The sequence below is a fragment of the Anser cygnoides genome, chromosome 9 (assembly GCF_040182565.1).
Source record: "Anser cygnoides isolate HZ-2024a breed goose chromosome 9, Taihu_goose_T2T_genome, whole genome shotgun sequence".
NCBI lineage: Eukaryota > Metazoa > Chordata > Aves > Anseriformes > Anatidae > Anser > Anser cygnoides.
The window spans coordinates 26628854-26650387 of NC_089881.1; the positions used below are offsets into that span (position 1 = coordinate 26628854).

The 21534-nt window shown below is 44.3% G+C and overlaps 2 protein-coding genes across 23 annotated transcripts in view; one reads left to right on the forward strand and one right to left on the reverse strand.

The window, feature by feature from the left end:
• MED12L (mediator complex subunit 12L) overlaps positions 1–21534 on the reverse strand; it is a 145626-nt gene that overhangs the window by 81907 nt on the left and 42185 nt on the right. The gene's annotated exons all lie outside the window — the stretch shown is intronic.
• On the forward strand, positions 10421–16579 carry P2RY14 (purinergic receptor P2Y14). The gene is made up of 3 exons (XM_013199267.3): positions 10421–10460; positions 13579–13677; positions 15548–16579. The coding sequence occupies exon 3, from the start codon at positions 15566–15568 to the stop codon at positions 16577–16579; it is 1014 nt and encodes a 337-aa protein (XP_013054721.2). The 5' UTR covers positions 10421–10460; positions 13579–13677; positions 15548–15565.

Genomic DNA, 21534 nt, shown 5'->3' on the forward strand with positions numbered 1-21534 from the left:
CGAACGGCCAACTCAAAAAATGTAGATTGCAAGGAGCTGACGGGTGTTTTGAGCAATGTATTTTTGATATGCATCTTATGCAACGTAGTGAAATTGCACAAACAGAAGATGGCAATAGTCCATCATCAAGTGCTTTATTCATATAAGGACTTGCCCTTTAGGATAGAAAAAAAATGAAAATGCAGCTTTCAAATAAGAAAGATATTCCACGAAAATACCTCTGATGAAGTATTATACAGAAATGAGTGTTTCTTTCTTTTTTTAAACAACAATTAGTTTAGTTTTATATTCTATTTTATGCACAGTGAAAAAGCTGAAGTGTAAGTACTATAGATAATATTTGGATTACATAGCTGAATTAAAACAAGTATTATAAAAATACTTATATTGTTGAGGGGGGATCACTTCTTGAAAGGAGGGATGCTTCGGATATTTATCCTACTTAAAGTACAAATACTGTAAATAGCCAAAATACCACAGAATAAGCCCTATTTTCCAATCGCTCTGTAGAAAACTAAGTTTGCACACAGAATATCAAAGGCTAGTTCTGGGACTGAATTTGCTATTTTGTACTCTTATGGGTTTATGCATATACAAAACTATATTAAGAAAACCATTTTGGGGACTGGGTTGCATAGTTCAAATTCTCTTAAGCTCCAAATTAAGTGGAACTGCATACTACTGGCTTGGTTTTGTGAAACAGTAATATTTAGGACTGCAAGGTCAGTATGTACACTAAGACACTAATAATCAAAGACCTTCTTATTAGGTCTTACATGGTTAAAGAAAGTGATGACCGAGTTCTTCTGGTCTCCCTTTCACGACACAGGTAATAGGGAATCACAGAAGGGTTTATGGCTTGTTAAACTGCACCAGACAATTACTCCGAGAAACGCACGCACACCCCTCCCCGGGCTCTGCTTTGCACCTTTCGTCACTGCTGCATCGTCTGCATAGCTACAGGAAGCAGCAGGTACAGACAGCTCGTCTTCTGCTTTAATGGAGATTGCTAGACAAATCCTTCCAGTAACAAGATCACTCACTATGAGGCTGCAACAGCTTCGTGTCCCCCCTCGTGCCACGCTCACCACGTGCCGCTTACCACCCAAGGCTAAGGCAGGCAGCTCACGCTATGGCAGGTTCCCAGATCTTCCCATGGCCTAGCATGCAAACAAGTGGCTATCATCACACGTGTACTTTCCTGTAGCCTTCTCCAGCATTAATCTTTTGAGATGAACTGTTCTGCCTACCATAAAGGCTATCCCGATTTACCCCAAACCACTGTCTGCCTTGCACCATAGAGATACGTATACATACAGAGCAAGAAAGCTTGAGCCCCTGTCTGTATTCTACATGGAATTTTGGTGCTTCAAAGCACTTTTCTCCTGATCGTAGCACCGGTTTATTAATGTCCACTGCTGAAACAAACTTTTTCTCGGCTATTGGTAGAAACCTGGGTAACGATCACCATTCAACGAGCACGGCCTGAGGACTTCGCTTTCAGATACATCCTCTGCTTTGTTCTCTGTTCTGAACTTTCAATCCTCTCTATGTCTATTACTTGCTTAGGTTATTTAAAATTGCTAGATTTTTAATTAAAGCTCCATTTAGAACCAAAAAAAAAAATTAAAAACAGCACTAAGGTTAAAAGAGTCAAGTGATAATGCACTGAAAACTCCTGTTGCTGCTTTCCCCCCAGACCAGTCCGCTTTTGACACACGGCCGTACTTCAGCACGCACGCTACTTCTTGCTCCCGCGATACAAGTTTTACTGGCCTGACACTATTCCCCCTCACAGCCCCCCCAGGGCCTTGCATGACTCACTGCCCACTCCTTCAGTTGTACTTCTGGGGTTCCTTATTTTCTGTACTGCCCAAGTTGAAATAAAAAGGTGCAAGGCAGTTCACAGGAAGTCTCAGATCTTGATCTCTAGCTGTTATTCCAGAGAAACAGGTCAGGACAGAAGCATGCCCCAAGTTTTGATCATGAAGCTTAAATTCCTTTTTTTTTTTTTTAAACAGGACACTACACATGTGCAAGGTGTTTTTTCAGGTGGAGACATGACAGCAAATCAGACCCAAGAAAGCAAGGAGCGCACAATTCATGAACAACGGTGGAAGTTTTCACTTCAGAAACTCTGCATTACGCTGTAATTGAGTAACCCTGCCAGAAGTCTCCACGCCACGGGGCTACCGTGGAAGAAAAGTTACTTGAACACGTACTTAGAGACGGCTCTAGGCCAAGACCCACACAAGGCTTTTGTCGCTACATGTAATACGCCCTTTGGTTTCGAGGTTTTTCCAGCAGTTACCTTTACCAGGGCTTTCCAGTGCAGCTTCCTAAACATCTTAAAAAAGGAAAGTAAACCCCCCAAAGGTTCTAGAAGTGCCTTGGTACGGACACACACAGAATCTCGTGAGTTGTGCAGCTGTCGCTGTGCAGCGAGAGCACCCAGACGGGGCTCACTGCGACGTGCGCCAGCTCCCACCTCGCACAGCCTCAGCTCTGCCCGCTGGGCCGCCCCGAACGCCCCCCGTGGGCATGGCGAGCCACAGCGGTGCCGCGCGGGTATGGCCAGCGGTCTGCCAGCTCAGCCTGAGACAGATCACCGTCAGGTCTCCGAAGCCTACCCAACAATGATGTAGAGGCATCTCCCAGTCGGCAAAACAAAACTAGGCAGAAAATATTTGCTGGCAAGCTTTGATAAGCTGAAAACTAAACCCGTAAGTCCTGCAGTGCTTTTGTAATTAGCGTGCCTTGGAGCGGGATTATTCTACACAAACATTTATCTTGTTCATCCTGCTTTAATTAATTCACGGCGCTTGGCCACAGATATAATACAATCTGCGTGGTTTCACATTTAGTAGGGCTGGAAGCACTGACTACTTCATTAGAAGGTTTTGATAATGAGGCACAAACCTCTGATAAGTCTGGTAGACAGAGACATTGCTTATATATGGCAATAGTTTGGTGGGGTAAGACATATTTAGAAAAAAAAAAAAATCTGAACCTGTCAGCCCCATTCCTGTTCGCAAAGGTGTGAGAGCTACCAGCCCAGCTTTCGCTGCTGCCAGCAGCCTCATCAGACATGAACTACATCACCACCACCACCAGCAGAGCCCTTTCAGTGAGCAATGTGCCCCGATATGCTGTCAGTGTTCTCCCGTCTCTGTGAGCACGTATTCTCTGGTTCTGATGTAGAAGTTAATCAGCAGGACTATAAAATGGTTTCCTTTCACAGGCACTGAGCTCAAACAAAAACTTCAAATGACTTTTTTTAATAAAGAAAAAAACTAGACTAGGAGATGTGTGATTTGGGGAAAGAAAAAGGCTTATATGGCTAAGGGTAAAATACATTATCAGTTGTTCTTAAGACACCAAAAGCATACGACATACAGCAGAAGTCTTTCTGGCAATCAAGCTCACCGCTTTCTTTCCAACGCCTTGGACACAGCAGCCGTATCTGTAGATCCCTATATACTAAAACTGGCTGGTATTTTGGAAAAACATCCATGTTTGCATAACAAAGCGACCCTTCAGTTTGCCCTGATGTCTAGAATCATTCCAGCGGGGTGAAACTGCACACAGAGCCGAGACTTCCTACCCACCCTCGGAGCTCTTAATCCCCTGCCCCTGGACAACTGGTTACTTCTCTGAAGCATGCAAAAAGCTCTCTGTGCCGCAACATTTAATCCGTCACAGAATTGCAACTTGCACTCGAAAGCACTGCATTTCTTGTTCGTTTGGGACCTCACACAGTCATGTGGAGCTGCAGACTTCAGACCAGCACTGAAGGCAGCATTTTGACCGACGTACTTCGGTAGCTTTAGTTTAACAACTCTGGCAAGCTTTAACCAAGAATGACACTGCAAACCAAAAAGTACAGCCATACCTTTAAGCAATCCTACAATGACATAATTTCATAATATAACATACAACACAAAAAAGTCATCCCCACAGTTGCTCACCCCTGGATTCTGCTACCTTCCAGCATATTACCACGTTTTAAAATAATTTCATACTATGAAGTTTGAGCTGCATCATGAGACCAGCACAGCTTCAGGGAAACTACCAAGCACCCACACATCCTAGCACTTCAGCTGGTGTCTGAGCTGACTTTGCCTACTTAGAATTGCCTTCCCTTTCCAGTAAGTGCTGGCTCCCTGCGATCTTCAGAGAGGAAGACCGCTAACATTTCACTTCTGGTTTCCTGGCAAATCATGTTCTGCTTCTACTGTTCTCCTAACAATAAAGATGGAAAAAATGATACACAAGATGAAGTAAGAGGGAGAAAAGAGATATCCCTAACAGTCCGAAAACAAGATGGCTATTTAAAGCTGCAGGAACAGCTTTGAACATTTAGCATGAAAAAGCCCCTTTTTAGGGGTTGTTTATAAGCTTTTCCTCCTTCACCTCAATACTTCAAACACATAGGCAAAATCATGTTCCTCACTCGTTACTAAAGGCAAACACCATCGTCTTTATTTCCTTCTGGGCAATAAAGTTCGTGACTGACAGTATTAGACTGCAAGCCTGAGCAGCAAGGTCACGCTGCCCATCCAAAATTCCCACTCAGTTTATTTTAAAATACTTTGGGTGCAACTCCCAGAAATATTTGGCAAAGTACAGAAAACAACCCTTGACTTTGCAAGAAATAAGTGGCAACATTCAATCTAAAAAAAAAAAAAAATCCCTCTATAAAAATGAGATTAAGCTTCCACTCCAAGGCAGATTGCATTTAACAACCTTTGCATACCTCATTCTGGGAATTTTGCTCAATTGCATTACATTAGTAGAGCCAAACAAAAACGGTTATGAAAATATCTTGTTAAGTTTCAGCAGACGTTGTTCTGAGAAGTCATGGAAGTAGGAACAGTCATCAAGGATTAACACGAAGGCTGCCGGTGCGGAGAACAAGCATGCTGCATTCCTTGGAGTATTGTGCTGTGGTCTTCGCTATGTCACAAAGAAGCAAACGAGATTTTTTAAAGAAAGCCTGGACCCCCAGTAATGCAAATGGTGGAAATCAACTGCAGTATCAGTTTGCTTACACTGTTACTCTGAGGTATTCAGTCTAAATCAGCAGGTTTACATAAATATGGTGCTAGTGTTGTTTTCTTCAGAGAAATAGTCTCTCTCTGCAGAACTACAGTTCGTTAAACATTCACTCACTCAACATCAAAGCTGAAAGTGCTCACTTCCAGAACCCTATTATGCAAAGTTAAAAAAAAAAAAAAAGTCCTGCCAGCACTCATTTGCAATGCACGCGTTGTTCAATGTATCCTTACACTCAGCTGAAAAGCAACAGCCATCTCCACCATATGCACATTACACAAGACAGCTTTCCTTTAATGTTATCAGGGTTGACAAGAACAAGATGCTTCACTTTCTGTTTCAAAGCATTCTTTTCCTTTTTTCTTTCAGGGGGGCAGCAGTGGGGAAAAGGATGGGAAAAGATAGCCAAATGACAACGAACCAATCTAAGGAATAGAAGTACTTCACAACATCGAAGTTCCATTCCTAGGCTGCATAAGGGCAACTCAGGATTTGATAGGAGACACAAGGAAAGGAACCAAATTCTAGAAAGCACAGAGAACCTCTTTTATGCAGGCAGGAATTTTTCAAGGCGGACTCTCGATTCAAATCAAGCCTTTCAAATAGAGAACAACCTGTAATCAAAACCCAAATATGCAAAAACCATGCATCCAAAAGTGCCCTAGAATTTGTCCTGTATTGGAAATCAACAACTTCAGATCGGCATCTACTTTACAGATGCCTGCCCTGGCACCTTTGTGTATTATAAGCACATTCGATCCATGTGCTTTCATTAAAAGCCAGAGGTGCCTAAACCACAAATTCTATCCCACTGACAAATGCACATCTGACAGATTTACACCATTCCTATCTAGAGATGGCACCTGTGTCTTCTCTGTGTACTTTCTGCTTTAGTTCCTGCAGGACTGGCATATCTTTTAAGCAGTTCCTATTTACCGCTTTGCAGTCCTGGAGCCTGGTCTTGATACCACTGCAATGATTTCTTGCTTACCTACACTCCTACCTGACGCAATGCCAAGAACTAAGGGTACCATGGATAAAAATCAGCAGGTTTCTCCCTGAAGCAACTCCTTTCTTGGAAGAGTAAGACACACAGACACACACACCCCGCAGTGGCTTTTCAGCCCTGTGCAGACTTAGAGGCTTACAGGATCAGCTGATCAGCACGGCAGATGGCAGGGAACATGACACTGCACTGCTGAGATGATTGCCAGATGTGATGCTTCCAGGAAACCTCTGGTATGTAAGGAGAATTAAACTTTAAAACCTAGCAGGCCAATCCCCCAGTGCCCCAAGACATTTAATGGGCAACAACTTTGAGTGCAAACAGATAATTTCATGGGCTTTCTGATTAAGACAATGTAGAGCACAGAATCTGGGTATTTGGATTTTATGACTCTAAAAAAGGAAGTTTTCAGGCCAACCATCGAAATTAACTGTTCTTAACTTATAATAAAAGAACAACAGATTCACATGACTTAAAGTTTTCATAGCTATCTTCACTGAAAAAGGAAAGTCAGTATGCACCTATGTACAAGACTCAAATGTGACCATTTCCTAATGTTTATTTGGTTATTACCTTGAGGAGTACTTATTGACCAACGGCATCCCAGAGAAAGCTAAGATCTTCTCTCTTACATGCATCAGATTAAGAAGTAAGTGTGACGCATTTCTCCCTGTAACCACAGCACAAGATTGCTCAGACGAGCAGTCCCAGGACAGGACGAAGCTGAGGAAAAGGGCAGTTCCTGCCCTGCAGGACCACCGTGCTCAGCTGCTGCAGGATGGGACGGCTGGGTCTCAGCCCTGGCTTTACCAAGGCAGGAGTACTGCACGGTCAGCACACACGCAGTCCTGACAATTCGCCTGTGTTCACATCCATCTCAGTTAGCTAGGAAAGGTCTACTTTATAGATTGAAAAATAACAAATTACTGAGCCGCTCAGGGATGGAGGCCTGTGATCGCACTGCAGTTCAGCTAACTAGCTCAAGAAGAAACATTATGCTTCAGAAAAACATAAAAGAAAATGCTATACACTGTACAGAAAAGCTAGCTCCAGCTCAAGCTTCCTGCATCCAGGAGCAGATGAGGAATTTATGGGCAATTTTGCTTTGCTCCTCTTAAGCAGTTAAGCTCCTCTTATCCTTATTTTATGTTTCCCTTTCAAACTTGCTTGTTTTTGCAGACTACACTTTTCTTCCTCCTCTGCGAGGATTTCTTCCGGACACAAACAGACGATTGCTTACTGCAATTTTAGGTTTAGATGAGGAAGCTATTGGAAAAAGTTTGTTGTGAGTCACAATGTGAAAGTTGATCCTGGTCCCAAAAGGGATATTGAGGTTTCTGCTGCTGCTGCTTCTGGGAAAGAAAAAAAGGGGGGGGGGGGGGGGGGGGGGGGGAAGGACACGACCAAACAACAGCAAAAAAATAAAACAGAAAAACAAAGAAAGGTTTTTACAGAAGGAATTACAAAGCCTGCCTGCCTCAGAGAACTACAGGCTTGTAAAGCTCTTCTGATCAGCCAAAGCCTTATCTGACCCTCTCCTCTTTTCCTTGCTCCAAAAATAACATGACAATAGGGTAGATGGAAAGAGATGAGAAGTTTGATCGTGTGCCTTCTGGGGACGATCTGAAAAGCCCTTTGCATCATCCTGCCTGATCCTTGCCCTGGTGCAGAAGACCGCCGGCCAGAGGAGGAGCAAGCAGGGCAGGACCTGCCCTGAGGCCCTGGGGCGAGCTGCCTCGGCCGGGCCCCGCGGCTGCAGCGGGGCTGCCCGGGCTGTGCGGCTGCCGGCCCGCAGACCCGTAGGACGGGCAGCCTCGGCGCCTCGCAGGAGTCTCCCGAGGAGACGGCGGCACCCTGGCACCCTTGTCCATCGGGAGCCAGGGCTGGGCACGTGCCAAGCGCAGGCAAGGAGCTGGAGTGCTTCCCAGCAGCACACCCCTGATTGCCTTCGCAGAGCTGATGGCCTGGTCTCCTGCCAAGCCCGGACAGAACTCGGGACCACATCACGGACCACAGACCCGGCTGCAAGAAGGAACAGCGTGTGCTGCCAGTAAGTGCTGTCCTGCTCACCGTAGGAAACCCGGCTGCCGACTCACAGACCTGTGTGATGCCTCTCAAGCTCTATTTCTGCTTTCTGAACAATCAAAGAGAATCCGTACCTTCCTGAAGCGTGCTTCAGCTGAAACAAAGTGCTATCCCACGACCACCAGGCTTCGAGGACCCCAGCCCTGCCTGAGATGCTCACCGACACTGGAGCCCTGGTAAGGGGACGCGCCCCGGTGACACCGTGTCAGCACCGCCCGCCACCCCCTGCGAACTGCCCCCGGGTCTGGCAAAGTACCCGGGACAACGCCGCTCCCCCCGGCTGCTCGCAGCCCATGTCTGCAGCGCGTGACACCCGCGTAGAGCAGGGAAGCAGGAAAATGGGCCCCTTCAAACCCCAGCAGAGAGGGGAGAGGGCCTGAGCGGGACACAGGACTGCGAGGACGCTGGACGAGCAGGGAAGCAGCTGGCACAGGGAACAAAACGGGCCAGGCCGTGCAGGGCAGGTGTGCGGAACGGTCACGCTCGTGACACGGCACGGGGCGGCAGGACAGAGTAAAAGGACACAGCAGCCACTCCTCTGAGCACCACGGGCCGCCGGGTTCACTGCAGCAGCCATGCAGGCAGACGGGGTCTGCTCCCTGCTGCAGGGCTGTGCCCCAGGCTGCGCGAGTCAGAGCAGGGTTAAAACCTGCAACCTCTGGCACTCACCGCTTCTTCCTGAGCTACCAGCTTAACCCTCTTTTCTCCCGAGACATCTGAAGAGCAATGACTCTTTAGGTCAGACGGATTTCCTTCAGTTTGCCTGGAAGATGGAAGCCTGATGACTTGAGACAGGACACGCAAAGTCCGCAGGACAGGAATGCTAAAGCTGCCGCCCACCAGCACACGGGGTATTTCACACGACAGAACCTGTGAGAACGGTCCCAGTGAAGCATGCTGCTACCAGCAAATCCCCGCAGGAGCCACAGGCGAAAGAGCCAGAGGTGTGGTAGTGCAGCAGGGACTGCGAGGAGAGGAGGGCGCCCAGCTGCAGGCTGCTGAAGGAGGTCGGCTGCGCCCTGCCTCTGACACCCGGACCCTCCGCAGTCCCCAGGCGGCCAAACCCCCACGGCTCGGCAGCTGCCCACCGGGCCTGCACTCAGACTCGCAGAGAAGCTGAATGCTCAAAGCTCAGCCGAGACAAAATATAAGGCACTATAAGAACGCTAAATGAAATGAACCTCCAAATGCATCGCCTGAAAGCAATGATTAATTGACCGTTACGGCTTCAACCAGGGAGTCTCAGAAATAAAAGAGGGATAAGAACACTCACGATAATGAAAGGCAATTTTGTTAAGGTCTCTGAAGATATCACCTTATTTCACTGAGAGAGATTCAATGCAATTAAGGAGACTACTAATTCAAGATAACAAGCCTTGGCTCTGAGTACAGGACGCGTACACTGCAGCAAAGCCTTAGCAGGCCACACTTGGGCCCCTTCTAGTAAGGTGATGCACGCTCACAGCAGGAAAGTCCCTGAGGAAATCGTGTGTTCAAAGGCAGGCTTGGGTCGTGCACTGTGAAGCAAAGATTAAGTCATGTACTGCATGTTTATTAACATTACTGTATACCATTTACAAATTTTACTTTAATATAAACTTCAATGTGTTCCCAGATTAATAAGAGATTATATTTGATTATCCTTTACCATATATTTCAGCTAATTTTGTGCCTGGCTTTGAAGCCTCCCAGAAAAAATATGGGAAGAACAGGAAGGAAGGAAGACAGACGGACATGTGGCTAGGTTAAAAAAAATATATAATAATAATAATTTGAAAAAAGAAAGAAAATAGCCATACACCAGGGATTTATCACTTGCCCCAAGAATAAATCTCTCGGCATTTGAGCACGCCCCGAGCAAACACGACGTAACCCCATGAACTCCTGTTCAGGACACTCCCATTAACTAAAACAGAAGCTATCGGGGTAGCAAGCTTTATAGAAAAGGTCACAGCAAGGCCTGGGAACAGCTTGGGGAAAGAAAACAGCAACCCTTAAGCCTACTGCTTGGCTAACTGCACAAATGTGTCTTTTTTGAAACCAATTCAAAGCTGATCTTCGTGGAAGTACGTATAAGTACACTAAAATAGCACCGACCATCTGTAGCACTTGACATTTCGACCACATTTGGTGAAGCGGCTCACCAACTTTTTGCTTGTGGAGATCAAGCTCGATTCTGAAACTTCATCACTATCAACATAGATAATGAAGATAATATTTCAAAGCATTCACTGAAAGAACTGACAGACTACCCAGCTGCAAAGGAATAACCCAATGGGTAAAGCAGAAAAAACAGGAGACTTCACTCTAACCAGTAAGTAACGACCTGCTGCAGCTTATAGCGTTCCTACAGTGATTCATATTGTAAGGCAATGGTAAAGGGTGCATTCTGTAAATTTATTTGATAGCTGAAAAGTCTTTCCAGGTGAAAGATCATGCCTCTTCATTACACATTTCTCTATGTTATTAACATTCTTGAACATTTTTTTGAAACTTGTAAATAACTATTCTTTTTTTAAATTACAGCAGTAATAGACAAACAAGGGTCAACAGGGAATCATTCAGGTGCTATACAAGCCACAAACAAATTACTTAAAACACAATTGAACTGTAAATAAATACAACAGACAAGGCAAAAGCCTATTAGTCTGAGACATGGAGCAGACTAAAGCTGCTGCACCTAAGGCTGCCGATCTGTACAGACAAGGACTGCTCTGGATTTATGTAAACAGTTGAGGTGTAATCAGTAAAAGATATTCTTCTTAAGCAACTATTTTTGTTTTAATTTTTGATCAAGGAAACATAACTAATATAAAACATCAGAAATGGCACTAAAAAGCAAACGTTCTATTAATAAAAAATATTAAAGGGAACAATTTTTTGAGACATTTGTCTCCTTTCAAATACCCAGTTTTAGGACAAGAAAACTATCAGTCATTAAAATATTTCACTGACACAGTTGTACAGGAATAATTCCAAATTTGACAGATCCATTGCTACTAAAAGCTGGTCTCTTTAGTCCTCTAATCAAATCACCAACAGACCGTTCCTAGTACCACAGTCCTAACTTTTGGAATCATTGCTGCTTAATTCAAATATTTAACTGATGGGAGACAGGAAGGATTTGGAGATTTTTTTGTAAGGCTTAATTAAAAAGCCTGGAATATTTGGGTTAGATCTGAAAATGATTCCATGTACAAAACAGCTCAAAGCATTGGCCAGGTTTCAGTGTGAATATCAGGGACCAGACACCGATGTAGGCTCTAATCTTTCAAAGATAAAAGACTGTTTTCAGAATAGTTTAGAGCCTCGTCTAAAAATCAGAAATGAAAACAGAATGAAAATTTCAACTTCTCATCAGGAAAATGAGGCTGTTAAATTTCATACATAAAAAGTAGCACAGGGACCCCTGGACAGTAAGAAGAAATGAAACAATTACTGGTGGTTTTTGCAAGACCAAAATTCTCCCCTCGAGTGTCCTCACCCTGCAACCAAACGAGCTCACGCTGCCCTTCAAAAGCTTGCTATTTTAACAAGAAAATAAACGATCTTATCTACAACGGCTCTTTATACCAGTTGGCTCTCCTCACTGGCTTTGTCCTTCAGGACACCAGAAATTAATCATAAATGCTGAGAGAACATAACATATGATCTAATTGTCTGAAGAAATTTTGGTCAGGAAAACCTGATGTCAAATGATGTCAATGCCAAATGCTGTCTGCATGAAAGGAACCATTTTAGTGGTGCACCATCTCCTGAGCCGTTAACAGCAGCAAGTTCTTTGCTGAAGCCGTTTCCGAGCTCCCCAGAAGCCACCCGTGGGAGGCAGCGCAGGGAGCACGGCTCAGGCAGCTGGAACGCCGGGGTCTTCGGGGGCGCTGAGCCCCAGAGCCAAGCCCAGCCGCAGGGCAGGGTGCTCAGCGCGCTCAGCGCCTCCGCGAGTCCCCCGGTCACGTAACTCATCCCCACTGCCCTCTTTCCAGGCTGGTGCAGCAGACTAAGTTGCTTTGATCTAACCTGGAAATAACAAGTTGCTTTATTTTCCTCATCACTAGGTCACCTGAAAATGTCAGCCCGCTTCTTTTTTTTCTTTTTTTTTTCTAAATGGTGAGCAGATGGGGAGGAAAAGAAGGAAGGGAGGAATAAACTGAACAAATGCTCAGTACTCAGTTCTGTGTCAGGTTTAGAAACAGATGTTTTACATCCATCTTGAAATGACAATTCACTTACAACTGTAACAAAAAAAAAAAAAAAAGTCAAGACTTTCTACTGCAACACTGAGTACTCTGAAGGATGCTAATGGGACTCCTCTCTGCCCAGTCACTGGCAGGAAATGTTGGGAATGCACTGAACGTACAAACTTGGGGATTGTTTTTGCAGACACAAGGAATGAGAAACACAGACACAGAATCATAAATTCGTAAGGTTTTATGTACATCGTGTTACACGAATAAGTTAAATTCTATTTATTCTTTCTTCCCCACAAGAATTATATAGCCAACCAAAAGAATACACGCCGCCAGGAGCAATATAATCCTAAAAAAGAGATGTCACTAAAGATGTCGTGGCTTTATTCCACGTGTGGTTTTTTTTTTGTTGAAATAACATTTGACTGGCTACAAGATACTGCCAGTTTCTCTCAATCTGAGCTGCTTGGCTGCTCTCTTCAGGTAGAAATGAGGAGGAAAAAAAGTCCAGGCTAGGACTGCTGCTGTCCTGTGCAAAGCAAAGGGCTGCAGACAGAGCTGGTGGCTAAGGGTCAGGGTGAGATCCTGTCCACCAGGTCAGTCAAGGGACTACGGTGCTTGGCGATGCTAAGCAGGGACGCTGACGGAAGGGGTGACTGTGTAGGGCTTGGGGATGAGATGCATACAGGAGGAAAAAGCAGACAGCACTTGGGACGGACAGTATAGAAGCCCTGGCAGTAACATCGGGACTGGCATGTCATGTGTCTCAAGAAAACCCCAAAGGACTTGCTGATTTGGAGGAACGCACCAGTTCAGTGACCTCCTGCGGCAGGAGATGGCATCCCATGGACCCACCGTGTGCCCGGCAGCTCCGGTCCTCTGGGGAGCACAGCCAGGTGCCTTCAGAGAGCACGCAGGGACAAGGGCTTTCACAAAGAGCTACGTGTCTGACCGGGTGACAACAAGGGCAGATACGTTTTATCATGAACACAAACGACATGATGCACGTGAGAGGGACAAGAGGCCCCGATCTTACCCACACAGCGGTGGGCTCCAGGTTGAACACGGCTGCTGTCCCTAACAAATGGTGAAGTCCTGCTGAAAGAGCCAGGACTCCCCCGCAGTACTTACCCCAGGTGGGCTAAACAGGAGTGGCACTGGGGAAGCCCCCAGCACCCCAGGGTTACGCTGTCCCACCTGGCAGCACACACAGCTCTAACCACCGTCTCGTCCTGTTTCACACAGCTCACCCAGCAAGAGGAGAGGCTCTGTGCCTGAGAATGGAAGGCTCTCTAGACCCTTAATACCTTAACGAAAACCACCACAGCAGTGAAATCAAGAAAGGTAAGGATACGTCATTGATACTGAAAGATTTACAAAGTCTGCCTTGGCCTTTTTTTTTCAACCATGGACAGTTGACAAATGTGCTGGCACCAGAATTGAAATTTGTCTAGGGTTTCCTCCATGCTGCTAGAGACAGTGCACTTACACAGTTGTAATTACCACATCTTTAATCGCACACTCTTGAAATTATCCTTTGTAGTATGATGCCTCAGTGCAAGTAATAATTCATGGACTTCCCAAGACATTTAATGTCTGCTACCACCAGGTCCAAGCATAAAACAGCCCACCTCCATGTACTTCGTTTAGGAAGCCCTACAGATCAGGGAGAAGGTCTGAGCACACCACATGCAGAGAAGGTCCTGCTTGGGCAGCCTTACAGGACAAACAGCACACACACACCGCACGCAGCAGTGGGAAGAGAACAGCTTTCAAATACAGTATGTTAACACCTTAACTAAAAGTGCCATTTGTTACTGGTGCTTTCCAGCTGACTGAGGACACAGAGGGAGAAGCAGAGATCCTCCTACTTCCAGCAGTATCACCCCAAACCTTACCCATTATTATCTCATAATCCTACACACCTGTTCACCTGGCAGTTTTATTCCACCACCCACTGACCACGCCATCTTTTCCCGTTAAAAACCCAACCAAACAGAAGCAAATGCCACAACAACTAGAGCTTAAACTGAAAGATAGGACTGTAGGTCTCCTTACAGGAGAACAACCAGGTAGAGATTAACTGAAGGCTCTGGGTGTGAATAATGTTAATTCATGCTCCATTATTCCACTTGGAAAGCAAGTTCCAAACCAGCAACTAAGCTTGTCAGCCTTTATAGCACCTTCAAACGAGATATACAAAACAAAATACCAAATGAAACAATTTTACCTATGTGAAACAGAGTTCCCATTTCCGGTTACTGCAAAGTTGAATTCAGGTTCCGACCTGCTACACAGAGGCAACAGCCACTGACTGTGAATTGTGGCAACACGGAAAACACTTACTTTCTAACAGGCAGGCTGGGCTTTTCCCTCCCCCTTTTTTCTTTTTCCATCCAGCTCTGCGGCATGTGGTTTCCAGTTGCCTTAGTTTTCATTTGCCAATGAAGCAGCAATATATCTGTATTTGTTCAGCCTTTCCTACAGAGGGTCATCCATCCCCCTAAGCCTTCTGTCGAAGAAAAGCAGACAGCAGATTTGATTTCTCAGAGCCTTCATGGGGATCATCTAAAATTTAAGTCTGAATGACTTGGGAGCACAGTTCTAGCTTTTATTTCATGCTGATACACAGACTCCTGTATGTTGTGCTACTAAAAGTAAAACTTTAAAGCAAACTGTGCTAGCTGCACATAAGGCTTTCCTTCAAGTGAGCATCAGAAAACATTGGCATATACTACTTATTCCCAGTCTCGGCTAACAGAAGCATGTTTACCATGACTGTATACAAAACAGAACACTTGTACAAGGAATATTTATATCCCTCACATGTTTCCTGGTTAAACCAGTGCTAAAAATACATGCTGGTCCTTAAGGTTTAATGTGATGCACTTAGAGTCACTAAACCATTGTGGCTCAGTCCCATTTCTAGTTCCTCACACACAGAAAAGAAGGGTATAGGACTCGAAGACAACGGACTCAAGTCCAATCTAAAAACAAACGGATTTTCAGAACAGCAGCATGCCCTTGTATATCATCCAAAAGTGAGACTGAATCACTTGGAAAACACTTACTATGCATCGCCCTTGGAAATGAAAATGTGATTTCTCAGAAGTATGCCAAGTTTACTTTGAAACAAGAGTAGAAATCTCATACTAATTAATGGAAAGCACATCACGGTTTTATCTTACTGAGATAATCTTTCCTCTGCTTCTAGGAACAAAGATATTGTAAGATGTTCAACTCCAGCACAAACTCCTCGGGAAACAACTGCAGTTACGACACTGTAATAACTAAGACAGTCATTCCCCTGGTCTACTGTTTAATTTTCATAGTAGGATTCCTGCTGAACAGTGTGGCAGCATGGATCTTTCTATACGTTTCTAGCGAGAAGAGTTTTATTGTCTATCTCAAAAACATTGTTGTTGCTGATCTCCTAATGAGCTTGACGTTTCCTTTCAAAATTCTTGCTGATTCAGAAATTGCACATCCACAGCTCAACATGTTTGTGTGCAGATACTCTGCAGTTGTTTTCTATACAAACATGTATATTGGAATAACATTTTTTGGCCTCATAGGTTTTGACAGATACTATAAAATTGTAAAGCCTTTATTCACCTCCTTTGTTCACACGGTTAACTACAGTAAGGTTATCTCTATAATCATATGGTTATTGTTTATGTTCATATCCCTTCCAAATATGATTTTAACTACTGAAGTCTCTAAAGCAAATTATTCCAGAAAATGTATTGGTCTTAAAAGTGAGCTTGGCAGACAGTGGCACGAGGTGTCAAGTTACATTTGCACGGGCATTTTCTGGATTGTTTTTCTTCTACTAATCATTTTTTACACTTCAATATCAAAAAAAATATATAGCTCCTATAAAAAATTCAGAAGGAACTCAGACATTACCAAGAGAAAAACCAGTCGTAATATATTCAGTATCATGTTTGTATTTGTCATTTGCTTTGTACCATATCACTTCTGCAGAATACCATACACTTTAAGTCAAACTAGCTCACAGTTCAACTGCCAGTCACAAACAACTCTGTTCTACGCAAAGGAGTTTACTCTTGTGTTGTCTGCTGCAAACGTGTGCCTTGATCCCATTATTTATTTTTTCCTCTGCCTACCTTTTAGAGAAAAGCTGTATCAAAAACTGCACCTCAAGCTGAAAACTTCACGTGAGGTTGACATTTCTAAATCTAGAAGATCAAATACACTTCAGGAAAGTGTGAATATTCTGTAAGTTTAGGTCTGTGAAATAACGCATGCTTGAAAGTTACTCAAGAACGCAATGTCTCAGAAAGAAACTGAACAGATGAGAAACAGCAATAAAACAGAAAAAAATGTTTCTGAGTAAAATACCAAGTGGCATTTCTCTCTATAAAAAGATTTTTGCATGCTATCAGTATATTTACTATGTGCTATTTCAGCTGATGCTATGATTGCATCATGGTGTGATATGACCTGTCTGGATCTCAAAAAAAGAGAGGAATAACTGGAACAAAACATTCTGGGTCTCCAGTCCGCAGTTCTCTGAAACGATTATCCAACATCCTAACCATCAAATTGATCTTCTGTTTCTCGTGAAGCCAGGCACGACACACATGCGTAGCAGGAAAACAGCCTGAAGGGCCTGGGAACGACTGATTGTCCCACCTCGACTGGAGCAGACTGCTCCAAAGCAACACGAAAAGCTGAGCATAACCCCCCCCGACTTGGCCGCTACCAGCCAGCGGAAGAGTACCGAGATCCTGAGGGGAAGTTCTGTGGGTGTTCACCAGCTCACAGAGCAAAGCTATGGTACCTTCCAACAACTGCCAAGGAAAAAAAAAAAAAAAAAACAACACTTTTTGCTGTTGTTGTTGTTTTAAATACAGTGATCAAATCCTCAACAATCTCCACAGAGCCTGAAAAAAAACTGTTAAAATTTATAAAACTATGCTGACTTTCTTAGGGGAAGCATTCTATAAATCTAGTGAATTAAACAACATGACTAGTTGTCACTCCTAGACATCAAGAAGTCAGAGAACTTCTCTAAAAGGCAATGTTCAGTACAAGAAGGTGTTTAAGAAGTATTCCTTCTATAAACTAGCAAGCACAGCTACACTGTACCATATTCTTTAGGGCTTTTTTGAAATAACATGGTGTACACCAAAAGTGTTCATATGCCCAATTGACTTAGATTTTAGTAATTGACTGAGATTTTAGTAACTCCCCCCTGTGCTGCTGCAGGAGGTAAGAGCAGTTAAGGAGCAGTTTGAAAACACACACGTACAGCCACCTAGGAACTGTAAGGCAGCACATTTAAATCCAGAAAGAATGGTGGCTGTTTACCATAGTGCCATAAACATAGGAAAAAACACTCCTCTCTGTACAAAGGTAAGAGCTGAAAGCCCCCAACCTTCTATGTATAACTGTAATCTCATTTTTAACGGTATTTTTCAGCCCAGCCACTTGTGTTGATTGATTTTATCATCATACAGGAAAAACACAGCAATGCTGGAAATATCCACAAAAGGCAATGGCTCCAGAAGCTGGATGCTCTCATTTTGCTTAACAAAGAAGTTATAGGAACAAAAATAGCATGTGCTACACCCTTCTGCCTCTATGTTTCATTTTAGTCCTAACAGGTAATGTCTCAGGGTGATGCACGAGCACGTCCCCCTGCAGGGGCCTGCAGCAAGCCACAGCCTGAACTGGGGCTTAGGGACTACAGAAGAGGGCTGTCTGGTTTTTTTTGTTTGTTGTTTTCTTTAAAGAAAATACATAAAAGATTATCTATATGGTTCCTTTAGAGCTCCCTGATACACATCAAACTAAATCTTGGCAGGCTCTTCCCTCCAAGCAAGGAAAATAGCCTGCAAGGGAAGGGAATCGTTTGATTTGCGGGTGATTTTTTGTTATTTATTGCAAAAATATTTGGCTTTATGTGCCTACATAAAATCTAAATAATTATGTCTGAGAAAGTACTGTGGCATACAGAGATGAAAACCATGTCCACAATACATATTTGTATAAACATTTTTATTACTTTCGAAACTTTGAAAAAAATAATTTATACTGGGGAATTTTCTCCTCAGCCCACCAGTTTACTGATACCAGAATGACAAAAATTTGCATACAGGAATCCAGGTGAAAGTATGCTGACCAATACATCTTTTCAAAAGCGATACTAAATTTCAAGCTTTTGATTCATTTGAAAAACAAAACAAAAACCCCTCCCTCCAATAACTGCACTAGTCAGAAAACACTTCTGTGACCGCTGATCCTACCGTAACCCAACACCTTGTGAGTAACAACTCAAAGTGACTCTTTTTAACAGACACTGAACTTCCAAAACTGTAATTGTTGTTAAAAAGATAAGATCATCTTTTATGGGGTTGGCCTCTTCTCACAGGTAACTCACGATAGGACTAGGGGGAATGGCCTCCAGTTGCGCCAGGGGAGGTTCAGGTTGGACATGAGGAGACATTTCTTCTCAGAAAGAGCAGTCAGGCACTGGGACGGGTTGCCCAGGGAGGTGGGGGAGTCACCGCTGGGGATGTTCAGGGAAAGGCTGGACATGGAACACGGGGACATGGGTTAGTGGGTGACATTGGTGGCAGGGTGATGGTTGGACCAGATGACCTTGAAGGTCTTTTCCAACCTTAATGATTCTATGATAGTATGTTTATTAGATGTGCTAATGATCATCACTTCAGGGCACTGCATGTTTGTAAAGCTCTGTTCAAACAGAACTAAATCACGCTAATTGACAGAAGGCTAAACGGAGGCTATGGAGCTACTTGACATTTCATAGCACCTGTGTCTTCGTGGCTGCTGCTGAAGTTCATCCCCAGGACATTTGGAGGTACTGCTTGTGGTTGTCTACCCCTAATACCTGGAGGTCACACAACGCCGCGTGCCGAACAATGCTCTGATGCCCATAGGGATCCGTGACACACTACACGGAACAGATCTTTGTGCATTTAAATAAAAACACAATTTTTTTTCTTAATCAGAAATAGGTATTTCTGCTCAGAATTAAAGATCAGTTATATTTTCATACACAACACAGACATTGCAATGGAATAAAAATTTCTAATCTGCCAGAGAAAGCCATGAAAAACTGTAAGAGAATATGCTGGACTTGCCCGTTTGTACAACCACTTCTCCTGGTTTCAAAGCCTCAGATGTCCGAGCGATTCACAAACGCTAATGCGAAGCACCGCGGAGAAGCGCGGCGGCAGGTGAGTCTCAGCAAGGAGCCAGCTGTAGCCACCCCCGCTGCCCACCGCACGGGGAGGAGGAAGCGCGGGGCAGCATCTCCTGGCGGACCACCAGGGGAACCAACCCGAGCCAGCCCTCGGGAAAGGGATGCCACACGAGGTGCTGCGGCCTGGCTGGGCGCGGTGTTTGTCAGCGCCTCACCACGCAGCCCTGGCACAGTGCTGGCGACACAGTATTATACAGTCAAAAAAACCAAGCCTGGTGAAGGCAGAAGGGCTCAGGGGTACGTTCAGACTCATTCCCCATCCGCCCCAGCTACTCTCGTATCCTTCCCTTTCTCGCAGCCTCTCTCCACCCCGTGCGTCGGCCAGCAGGCCCGCTCCTTGAGGAGCTAGCCCGAGCCCTTCAGAGGCACCTCCACCGGTCTCCCTCCATCGCTCCCGTAACCATGCTTCCCAGACCACGCCGAGGTCTTTAGACGCCTTTCTCCAGCACTGCCCCTCTGACCAGGAGCGGGCTCTTCCCTCGCGCCTGTCCCTGCCGCACAGCCTCAGAAGACAGCGAGACGCAGCCACCCACGGCGCGGACCAGCCGAGGGACCCACGCTGCCCGGCTCCCCGCAGAGGCAGGCACACGGCCCGGCCGCACGTGCAGCGGTGTGTGCTCAGGAGAGAAAATAGCAGCTATTGCAGCTGAGCCCCAGAAAGCCTCCAAAAAAGTCTTCCGTAGCTGAGTACACAGAAGGTGGAGACGTGTCAGAAGTAATCCCGACGCCAGGATCACTCACGTAAGTGCGTCCAGTTCGAAACACAAGGCACCTCATGCTTTTATAGGTCACCGGATTTTTTTGATTTTTTTCCATGTTTAGATGTTATTTTTCCTTTTTCCTCAGAACTGATTAACCATTTTGGCAGAGATCCCGCTCACACCAGCGCCCCATCCTTTCTTTGCACCACCCTTCCAATCCCTAGGGGTCAGCCTAAGCATTCATCATGGAAGATTTCAAACCCAATTAAGCCCGTTTTTTCTGACTTATGATGAGAAGTGCTCAGCAACCTTAATTACAGCAAAATCTACCACCTGCATCCGTAATTTACAAACTACAATGGCCTTCTACATTAGATATATAGACAGGGGGACAGGATGAAACAATTAGCAGTATAAACAATTACAACTCGGTAGTCTCATGTTCTCATGTTTCCTCTCCTCTTGAAACACTTGTGTTGGAAGTGTAGACCATTTTTGAGTGATGTTTGACCTGATTAAAAAAAAAAAAGATTGAATCCTGCATTTCAAGTTAAAAATAAATAAAACTATGCAAAGATTGGCTTTGCATGGTGAGCATAACACCATAAAATTAGTTCACGTTTGCTCAAAACTGAATATAGGATCATTCCAGATTATGAAGCTTTGCAAACATCTCAACAAATATGGTCTGAACTTTCATCTTATGACTAAACCTAAAACCAGACATTCTTAACTTGTTTTTTCACAAGGCTATGGTACATGACTTGTAAATTCCTGTGGATTCTCAGCTACAACAGACTGCTAATGTTGCTTTTTCAGTATTGTTGTCAGTACCTCAGCCCTCCTAGCTTGGTTTAAAGAAAAGAAAAAAGGGAAGGAAGGGAGTAAATTACAAGCATTTTCCCTATATATCCCCGCTGTGCTATTTTTATTTTATTTATTTTAATTGTGTCTGGCAAATGTCCAAAAGTTCAGAATTTTAATTTTTAACAGAAATAATCCTTACGTACTGTTAAATCTGTAAATTAGGTTACAACTCTAGAAAAAACACGCATGAGATTTCCAAAGCTTGGATTTTCATTCAAGGAAATAATGAATAAGGACCAATGACACTGCAAAATCCATATGCTTCTATCCGTGATTGCCCATAGAATTTAAGTCTAAGACTTATATATTAGAAGGAAAGAGATGCTTTTATTGCTTTGTAAAGAAAAGATGGAGTCCATAGGGTGTCACGCATCT